This window comes from Dendropsophus ebraccatus, chromosome 7 (genome assembly GCF_027789765.1).
Source record: "Dendropsophus ebraccatus isolate aDenEbr1 chromosome 7, aDenEbr1.pat, whole genome shotgun sequence".
Lineage (NCBI taxonomy): Eukaryota > Metazoa > Chordata > Amphibia > Anura > Hylidae > Dendropsophus > Dendropsophus ebraccatus.
The window spans coordinates 3,042,080-3,053,128 of NC_091460.1; the positions used below are offsets into that span (position 1 = coordinate 3,042,080).

General features: G+C 45.5%; 1 protein-coding gene across 1 annotated transcript; it reads right to left on the reverse strand.

Annotated features, from left to right (window-relative positions):
- Positions 1–397: 397 nt before the first annotated feature.
- LOC138797123 (zinc finger protein 300-like) lies at positions 398–3,508 on the reverse strand. The gene is made up of 4 exons (XM_069976922.1): positions 3,347–3,508; positions 3,123–3,258; positions 2,759–2,848; positions 398–2,079 (listed from the first exon to the last, which is right to left on the reverse strand). The coding sequence occupies exons 1-4, from the start codon at positions 3,368–3,370 to the stop codon at positions 1,007–1,009; spliced, it is 1,323 nt and encodes a 440-aa protein (XP_069833023.1). The 5' UTR covers positions 3,371–3,508; the 3' UTR covers positions 398–1,006.
- Positions 3,509–11,049: the final 7,541 nt, after the last annotated feature.

An 11,049-nucleotide genomic window follows, 5' to 3' on the forward strand; every position in this document is an offset into this window, starting at 1 on the left:
GCGGAGGCAGTGCCCCCTTGTCCTTTGAGGGGGTTTTACCTGGAACATCTTTTCCCCATATTTCTTGTACTTACGGCTGCCAAATGTCTTATCTCACTTCACTGGAAAAGTACCTCTCCCCCATCCTCCCTGGACCTACTGACTCGGATCAGAGATGTTTGGAGTATGGAATCTCTCACGGCCATTCTGAACAACACGATCGAAAGGTTTGATGCTGTCTGGGTGCCCTGAGACGCATTCTGGGATAGGTGTCCAAGATGATCTGTCCCCTTCTCCGAGATGATCTTCCTCCCCCTCCTACGCTCTTGCTCAATATACTACCCCCTCTCTTCCTCACCACTCCCTCCCGTTTCTCTCTTTTCTTTTTCTCTCTCTCTTTTTGAGGCGCCGAAGTCAGGCTTGTTTTTGTACCACACGAAAATCCGCAGGACAGGAAACATGAACTGAGGTGTGGAGAGGCGGGCCAAGATTTTATCTGCACAGGTTTCCCGTCCTGTGGTGGGAGGTGCTCTCCAGGGGGACCGTCATTGGGTATCAGGGTAACAAAAAATATCTAACTCTAATCGGTAACAGAAAATTACCAACCTACCCACAGAAACGGGAGTGAAGCCTTATAATTAAGTTATTGGTGCCAAAGGATCAATACCAGGAACCAGAAGAACTAAACATGTTTAATTTGCTACAGGTTTTAGTTCAATCCCATCACCTTTATTTCTATATAGAGGGAAGATCAAAGATTGTATCTACATACTTATAGTTTATACGGCGTACGGCGTCCCTGTGGACTGTCCTGCAGTGTGGAGGAATCTATGAATACAGGAAGAGGAAGGAACCGGGGGACACGTCGGCGTCACCGCCTCTTCTCCTCCTCCGTACAACCTCAGTACTTTTTATCCACTGATCTAACCCAAAGTTGACCTCAGGTAAACTGAATTTGGGTGTTTTTCATACCCTTACAATGGTTTCTTCCCCACAATAGAGTTTTAAATGTGTTTTCTTTACACAATCATAATAGAGACTTTCCTGTGTGATTTCTCGCATGTGTAAGAAGATTTGACTTTCTCGTAAAACATTTGCCACATTGTGCACATGAGTACGGCTTCTCTCCTTTGTGACTCCTCTGGTGTGAAGCAAGATTTGATGCATTCGTAAAACATTTCTCACACTCTGAACATGAATACGGCTTCTCTCCTGTATGATATCTTTCGTGTTTAACAAGGTAAGATTTACTTATGAAGCGCTTCCCACATGCTGCACATGAATACGGCTTCTCTCCTGTGTGAATTCTTACATGTATAACTAGATTTGGTTTACTTGCAAAGCATTTCCCACACTGTGAACATGAATATGGTTTTTCTCCTGTGTGACTCCTCTCATGTATAGTAAGACTTGGTCTATCTGAATAAAATTTCCCACATTGTGAACATGAATATGGCTTTTCTCCTGTGTGACTTCTCTCATGTGTAAGAAGGTGTGATTTCTTTGTGAAAGATTTCCCACATTCTGAACATGAAAAAGGCTTCTCTCCCGTATGACTTCTCCCGTGTATAAGAAGATCTGATCTACCTGTAAAGCGCTTCCCACATTCTGCACATGAATACGGCTTATCTCCTGTGTGACTCTTCTGATGTGAAACAAGATTTGATTTACTTATAAAACATTTCCCACATTCTGAACATGAAAATGGTTTCTCTCCACTGTGAATCCTCATATGTATGACAAAATTTGATTTATCTGTAAAGTATTTCCCACATTCTGAACATGAATACGGTATCTTCCCTTCATGAATTCTTTTGTGTGTAAAAAGATCTGATCTATCTATTAACTCTTTCCCACATTCATCACACTGAATCCTCTCCCCTACTCTGTGTTCTGTCCCTGTGGTCGCAGTTTGTGAGCGGTCAGGAGAAGGTTCCTCATGGTCAGGACGATTATATGATAGATCTGTAGTGTGACGTCCTGGATGTACAGTAAGGGGGAGGAGGGCTTCTCCTGAGGAGTGCTGCTCCGCACCGACAGCTTCTTCCTTATAATTCAGCCACAGCACGATGTTCTCCTCATAGTTCCCAACATGATTTTCTGTTCAGATGAAAATACATCGTAATTTTTTACCCCCACAAAGTAAAGACATTTATGATATTTCTATGTAGCTGGAAACAGACATGAACTTATTGATGCCGTCTGAGGTGCTAAACAACAACAACAACAACAACACTGTCCCATACGTCTGATAGGGAGGGCGGCAGCGGTGGAGCACAGAGAGGTGTTACATTTCCTTCTCCGGGATTCGACCCAGACACACAAACATTTCCTATATACTCAGTCTTCATTTGCGCATTAACACTTGTTTTAAGAACACCCCCCCAGTGACCAGAGGCCACCGCCATCTATGTCTCTCTATAATTGACAGAACCCTGTGACTCCCTGTATAACTCCATCCTCCCCTACCTGGTACAGCAGCTGCCGGCGCCTCCTCCTCCTTCACCTCACTCATACACGGGGGATCGCCCCTCATCCTCTCTTCTTCTGCTTCATCCTCCACTTTAATATTAGTCACCTGATCTCCCCCCTGATGGGACATATAGAACAATTCAGTACAATCCAGCAGACAGGAGGGAAAATCTAACACATCAACATAAGAAACCAGCAACATGTATCTATCAGCCTCATCACATCTATGAGTGCAGGAGCAACAACCACCAGCACCGGGGGGCGCTATAGAGATATAGTGCTATAGCATCAGCCTCATCTACCTGCTGATTGTCTGCTGGGACATTTCCCTCTGGACAGTCCTGGGAATACAGAGGACGGGGACACCTCTCTGGTGGATTCCTGTCACTGCCTCCATCTGTAGGGAACACACAGGGAGCCAATCCATTATACACTGCTACATGTCACCAGGAGGAGGGGGATGGGGGGAGGAGGAGGATGGGGGGAGGATGAGGAGGAGGGGAGGAGGAGGAGGATGGGAGGAAGAGGAGGGAGATGGGAGGAGGAGGAGGATGGGGGGAGGAGGAGGAGGATGGGAGGAGGAGGATGGGAGGAGGAGGAGGATGGGAGGAGGAGGAGGATGTAGGGGCCCCTCCCCCCTGCTCTCTAGCATCAGGAAGGTCTCCTCTTACCTTGTGCTGTGAGGCCGGGCGGCTGATCCTCCATCATGAGCGGCTGCTCCCCCCGGTACAGATCCTTGTGTCCTTCTACATACTCCCACTCCTCCATGGAGAAATAGACGGCCACATCCTGACACCTTATAGGAACCTGACACACACAATGATCACACAGTCATCCCCCCCAGCCTGCTGCCTCCTGGATTACTCTATCATCTCCCAGCATTCCCCAGTGTCACCTCTCCAGTCAGCAGCTCAGTCATCCTGTGGGTGAGTTCTAGGATCTTCTGCTCATGTATCAGTGATGGAGGCTCCGTGATGGGGCCCCGGGCCCTGCTCCGCCCTCCTGACTCCTGGGGGAAGGCCACACCCTCCCCCCATGTCTTCTTCACTATGGTGTAATCCTGGGGATGGAGAGAGACAATGAGGGGACTGAGCCCAGTATTCCTGCCTCCTCCTCACTACAAAGAGGAGATTGTCCCCCTGTATAGAGCTCTAGTGAGGAGGAGGAGGAGGAGACACATCTGGACTACTGGGGTCAGTGCTGGAGACCACCGCACCTACAGAGAGGAGACCAGATCCAGAACATAGAGCGGGGGAGGGAGGGAGGGGCCAAAGAGCCCAGACAACAATGGTGGAAATCTAGAGAAGTTACCTCTCCGGTCAGCAGGCGGATGATCTCCAAGGTGACGTGTAATATTCTCTTACTGATCTCATTCCTGTCCTTCTCCATCATATAGAAGGGTATAAGGTCCTGGCAGTGCAGTGTGTGGGGAGCCCCGCCCACTCCTGTCACATGATCACAGGTCCTTCACCACAATCTCTTCTCTCCTGCACTGCTGAGCTCCGCCCCCACATGTACTGGTCACATGACTGTGACATCATCACAGGTCCTACCCCTCCAGCATCTCCCAGATACAGAGCAGCTCCTGGTCGGGCAGTCACTGCTGTTGTGTTGTGTGTGGAGATCTCTGCTCCTCAGTGTGTGACCCCAGCAGTAAGGTAAGCTTACAGGAGGAGGGGTGTTACATTGTGTTACTATCAGTGTGTGACCCCAGCAGTAAGGTAAGCTTACAGGAGGAGGGGTGTTACATTGTGTTACTATCAGTGTGACTCCCCCCCCAGCAGTAAGGTAAGCTTACAGGAGGAGGGGTGTTACATTGTGTTACTATCAGTGTGACCCCCCCAGCAGTAAGGTAAGCTTACAGGAGAAGGGATGTTACATTGTGTTACTATCAGTGTGACCCCCCAGCAGTAAGGTAAGCTTACAGGAGGAGGGATGTTACATTGTGTTACTATCAGTATGTGACCCCAGCAGTAAGGTAAGCTTACAGGAGGAGGGGTGTTACATTGTGTTACTATCAGTATGTGACCCCAGCAGTAAGGTAAGCTTACAGGAGGAGGGGTGTTACATTGTGTTACTATCAGTGTGTGACCCCAGCAGTAAGGTAAGCTTACAGGAGGGGGGATGTTACATTGTGTTACTATCAGTGTGACCCCCCAGCAGTAAGGTAAGCTTACAGGAGGAGGGGTGTTACATTGTGTTACTATCAGTGTGACCCCAGCAGTAAGGTAAGCTTACAGGAGGAGGGATGTTACATTGTGTTACTATCAGTGTGACCCCAGCAGTAAGGTAAGCTTACAGGAGGAGGGGTGTTACATTGTGTTACTATCAGTGTGACCCCCCCAGCAGTAAGGTAAGCTTACAGGAGGAGGGATGTTACATTGTGTTACTATCAGTGTGACCCCAGCAGTAAGGTAAGCTTACAGGAGGAGGGGTGTTACATTGTGTGACTATCAGTGTGTGACCCCCCCCCCCCAGCAGTAAGGTAAGCTTACAGGAGGAGGGATGTTACATTGTGTTACTATCAGTGTGTGACCCCAGCAGTAAGGTAAGCTTACAGGAGGAGGGGTGTTACATTGTGTTACTATCAGTGTGTGACCCCAGCAGTAAGGTAAGCTTACAGGAGGAGGGGTGTTACATTGTGTTACTATCAGTGTGTGACCCCAGCAGTAAGGTAAGCTTACAGGAGGAGGGGTGTTACATTGTGTTACTATCAGTGTGACCCCAGCAGTAAGGTAAGCTTACAGGAGGAGGGGTGTTACATTGTGTTACTATCAGTGTGTGACCCCAGCAGTAAGGTAAGCTTACAGGAGGAGGGGTGTTACATTGTGTTACTATCAGTGTGTGACCCCAGCAGTAAGGTAAGCTTACAGGAGGAGGGGTGTTACATTGTGTTACTATCAGTGTGTGACCCCAGCAGTAAGGTAAGCTTACAGGAGGAGGGATGTTACATTGTGTTAAAAATGTCACAGACGTAACACCAAATATTCGTGCACCAACCTTGTCATGTACGTGAAAAAATAATAATCAACTTGTCACAGAATCACGACTTAAAACATACCTTTTATTTCTATATTTAAAATTTCTGTTCCAAATAACACACGAGGATAAATCTATATCAAAATTTTCTTAGCAAAAATATAGGACCTTTCACCATTCGGTCAATGGGCCCTAAAAGTGTGATATTCTTGTCTCAATATCTCGTCTCTCTTGTCTCAATATCTCGTCTCAACGCGTTTCACCCGGGCCATAAGCCGGGCTCCTCAGGAGACTCTCAATAATGGTATAGTAGCCGGGTAAGATGACCCCAATATTCTCATTAGTCATATCACAAATAACCAAACCATAATGATACAAGGATAAGGTACAACCAAAGAGAACTACAAAATAAATAAATAAATACGAAAAGGAAGGATAGGGGTAGAGAATTATAGATACAAATACCCCTAATGTGAGTCCCACTGTTGGTAATGAATGTCCTTATGTGGCTAAATACATCTATCCGCTACACCCCCGATACACGCTTGGAGCATGAAGCAGACACCAGTCTTTCCATCCACATATTCTATCTGTTGTGTTGTCATACAAATAAATGCACTAAATATAGTCACAGGTAGTATGTCCCCATTATGTGATAAATATAGGGGGAAATTCTCAGCACTGACAACACATGATGCATAAAGGACATTCAGAAAAACAGATTACACATTCATAGAAAAAAAGGAATGTAAAAGTAGGTATAACATCCCAGCAGGGATGACTCACGTCCCTCCTTCCTCCGTGTGCCAGTAATGATGATTCTGGTTAATACGGACACGTAGATGCCGGGTTTATAAAGGTAAAATAGGCGTGACCACATGGTTCATATGTCCCACACCTGGGAATAGTTTATTTCTCCGAACGGGGGTTCCGGATATACTTACTACTACACCTATTCCCGTAGATATCCGTGATGGTATATGGAACGCACTCAGCGTTCCACGGGGCCGGATGTAGTAGGCGGTGCCAGAGCTATTGATGGCTGGAACGCAGACTGCGCTCCACTCACCGGAAATGACGCGAACAACAGCGAGTGGAACGCTTCTGCGCCCCATATGTATGTCTCTCACAGATGGCAACACCTCACTCGTCATTCTCGTGGAACGCATGACACCTCCCACCATCCGTCGGTGAAACGCATAGTTCTACTCAATAGATATATAGTACTTACATATGGGAGTATAGATATTAGGGATAGGAAAACTTAGTTTATCCCCTCAGTCTATCCCTTCCCATGTTTATATTAGGATCTATTTTACAGAAATCTTATGGGGGTAGTTGTAATGGGTATTATAAATTATAAATTAGATATCGTGAGGTGGATTTTTTGTGTGTGTGTTGAATTGTAAAAATTAATATACCAGAAAAACACAACTCCATCAGACAAGGGGTGTCTGGCCAACCCACATAGCTTGAGTGGATAAGGGTTCAATTGGAAATCCCTCCCTGCCTACCCCACATAATTCTCCCTATCATAGTACACCCTATTATTTTACCCTAGGCCTATCTAACACGGAGCACTCGCCCTAAAAAGGGCGACCCCGTCCGGAACCTCTCCCTAGTCTATCTATCCTATCCCTATTTATCTAGGGATGATAGGTAGTTGGTATCCAAACCCGGTTCCACCCATCCACAATCAACTAGTCCAATGAAAAAATTGGAACAAAACAACTATTCTAGTCTTATACGATGTCTAACGATATTCCCAACTCACTAGAGGGTCATATATATAAGCTCGGTTCACCAATTTATTGGTTGATAACCCTTCAGCTTCTCCTATCCTTATAGCCAAATCCGGGTACTGGAGGCACGTATTAGCCCACCCCGGGGGGTCTCTCCTTATACTATTATTCTAAATGAAACATGTGTATGTAAGTCTATCATTAAGGCCATGCGGTTTTTGACTCCTGAGTCTATAAATCCATTCAGACTCCTTGCATAGAATTTTCCTGTCCCAGTCACCCTTTCTGACTGATGGTCTCACATGCTCAATTCCAACAAAGGAGATATCCCTCTCTGCTCCTGGATGGCATTCCCGCATATGTTGGGCTATTGGAGTATCCCTTTCATTCTCAATGTCACATAGATGTTCAAGGACTCTTTTTCTCAACTCTCTGTATGTCTTGCCCACATAGTTTAGGGGGCATGGACACGTGGCCAGATATATCACACCCCTTGTCCGACAGTTTATGAAGTCCCGTATATCATATTGTGTATTGGTAGTGGCTGACGTGAAATATTTGATCGTATTTAGATGTCTACATGCCCTACATCTTCCACACTTAAAACAGCCAGGGATCTTCCTATCCAGCCATGTACCCTGCTGTTTTGGGCGACTATAGTGGCTGTGAACAAGTCGATCACCAATACTTCGGCCACGTCTAAATGTGATACTCGGGTGATCATGAATTGCGTCGGCAATATCGGGGTCTGTTTTCAAAATCGGCCAGTATCTCTCCAAGATCTGTCTCATTTGTACTGTATTGTTGTCATATGTACCAATCAGTCTAATTAATGTTTTGCTAGTATCCCTCATGTTTGGTGTCATTAAGTCGCTTCTTCTCTGGTGTTTCGCATACTGGTATGCTTGCCTGATGATATTCCGGGGATACCCTCTGTCCTCAAATCTCCCCTGTAGTAACAGGGCCTGTTTGTCAAAATCTGATTCATCAGTACAATTCCTCCTCACCCGCATGAATTGGCCCTTAGGGATCCCACGTTTCAAAGGCAGTGGATGATAGCTGTTCCAATGTAATAAATTATTTGTTGCTGTGGGTTTCCGGTATAGCGATGAGGCCAATTTATGGCCATTCTTTGATAATATCACATCAAGGAAACATATAGATTGTTCCGATATTTCACTTGTAAATGAGAGGCCTATAGGGTTCACATTGAGAAACTTCATGAATCTCGTAAAGTCTTCTCTCGTACCGGTCCACAGCAACAAAACGTCATCTATATAACGTGTCCAGAATGGAATGAACTCCAACCACCAGTGGTCACCCTCGGGAAACACAATGGTGTCCTCCCACCAGCCCAGGAGGAGATTGGCATATGTGGGGGCACATGGGCTCCCCATTGCCGTCCCCCTGAGCTGGTGGTAGAACTTTCCATCATATAGGAAATAATTGTGTGTAAGTACAAACAAGACAAGATCCAGAACGAGTTGGTTATGTTTCCGGAACATTGGGTCCCTCCTTCTCAGATAATACTCAATTGCCTCAATGCCAGATACATGTGGGATTGAGCTATACAGAGCTTCAACGTCTATGCTTGCCAAGTACATGTCAGGCTCTACATCCAGTGCATCTACTTTGCGGAGCAGATCCATACTGTCCCTTGTGTAGGATGGTAAATTTGTCACATAGTCTCTTAGTATCTTGTCAATATATTGACTCACATTCTGAGTAACCGAATCGATACCTGAGACAATTGGTCTGCCCCGCAATGGATGTAGGCCTTTATGCACTTTTGGCAAAGCATAGAACGTTGGTATTTGTGGATGTTTAGGTAGGAGATAGAGATACTCGTTTTTATCTATAATTCTGTCTTGTAGGGCCCCATCCAGTATCACCTTCAGATCATCTAAATATAGATTGGTAGGATCCCTTATGATTGTAGCATAACAATTTCTGTCATTCAGCATCAGAAGACACATATTGCGATATTTCACATGGTCCATAATCACCAGGTTGCCACCCTTATCCGAGGGTTTGATGACTATCGTGTCATCTTTTTCCAGGGATAGTAGAGCATTCATCTCCTCCCTGGTCATATTTGATGACAGATGATGTTGAGTGTTTAATTTCTCCAGGTCATTCGTGGCCAACTGGAGAAACATTTCAATCGGCCCTATATCCTCAAGCGGTGGCAACCTGGTGCTTTTCGGACGCAACTCCGTAAAGGGGCCTTCCCCAGGCTCTCTTTGGCCCTCATCATAGAGGTTTGCCAGCGTCTGAACATCTGCTAGCTCACTCATGGATATATCTAATTCGGCACAGGTACGTCGATTCATGTGTTTATGAAATTTATGCCACCTGAGTTTACGGGTGAATAAATTTAAATCTTTCACCCATAGGAACGGGTTAAAGCGTGTGGTTGGAACAAATGATAGACCCCTTCGAAGGACATGTTCCTCCAGAGGAGTCAACCTTCTTTCAGTTAGGTTAATTATCTGAAGTTGATCATCCTCTACCCGTCTCCTACCGCCTTCGTGCGGCGTGTTATCGGTGCATCCTTCCCTAAAAGTTGTTTTGTTCCAATTTTTTCATTGGACTAGTTGATTGTGGATGGGTGGAACCGGGTTTGGATACCAACTACCTATCATCCCTAGATAAATAGGGATAGGATAGATAGACTAGGGAGAGGTTCCGGACGGGGTCGCCCTTTTTAGGGCGAGTGCTCCGTGTTAGATAGGCCTAGGGTAAAATAATAGGGTGTACTATGATAGGGAGAATTATGTGGGGTAGGCAGGGAGGGATTTCCAATTGAACCCTTATCCACTCAAGCTATGTGGGTTGGCCAGACACCCCTTGTCTGATGGAGTTGTGTTTTTCTGGTATATTAATTTTTACAATTCAACACACACACAAAAAATCCACCTCACGATATCTAATTTATAATTTATAATACCCATTACAACTACCCCCATAAGATTTCTGTAAAATAGATCCTAATATAAACATGGGAAGGGATAGACTGAGGGGATAAACTAAGTTTTCCTATCCCTAATATCTATACTCCCATATGTAAGTACTATATATCTATTGAGTAGAACTATGCGTTTCACCGACGGATGGTGGGAGGTGTCATGCGTTCCACGAGAATGACGAGTGAGGTGTTGCCATCTGTGAGAGACATACATATGGGGCGCAGAAGCGTTCCACTCGCTGTTGTTCGCGTCATTTCCGGTGAGTGGAGCGCAGTCTGCGTTCCAGCCATCAATAGCTCTGGCACCGCCTACTACATCCGGCCCCGTGGAACGCTGAGTGCGTTCCATATACCATCACGGATATCTACGGGAATAGGTGTAGTAGTAAGTATATCCGGAACCCCCGTTCGGAGAAATAAACTATTCCCAGGTGTGGGACATATGAACCATGTGGTCACGCCTATTTTACCTTTATAAACCCGGCATCTACGTGTCCGTATTAACCAGAATCATCATTACTGGCACACGGAGGAAGTAGGGACGTGAGTCATCCCTGCTGGGATGTTATACCTACTTTTACATTCCTTTTTTTCTATGAATGTGTAATCTGTTTTTCTGAATGTCCTTTATGCATCATGTGTTGTCAGTGCTGAGAATTTCCCCCTATATTTATCACATAATGGGGACATACTACCTGTGACTATATTTAGTGCATTTATTTGTATGACAACACAACAGATAGAATATGTGGATGGAAAGACTGGTGTCTGCTTCATGCTCCAAGCGTGTATCGGGGGTGTAGCGGATAGATGTATTTAGCCACATAAGGACATTCATTACCAACAGTGGGACTCACATTAGGGGTATTTGTATCTATAATTCTCTACCCCTATCCTTCCTTTTCGTAT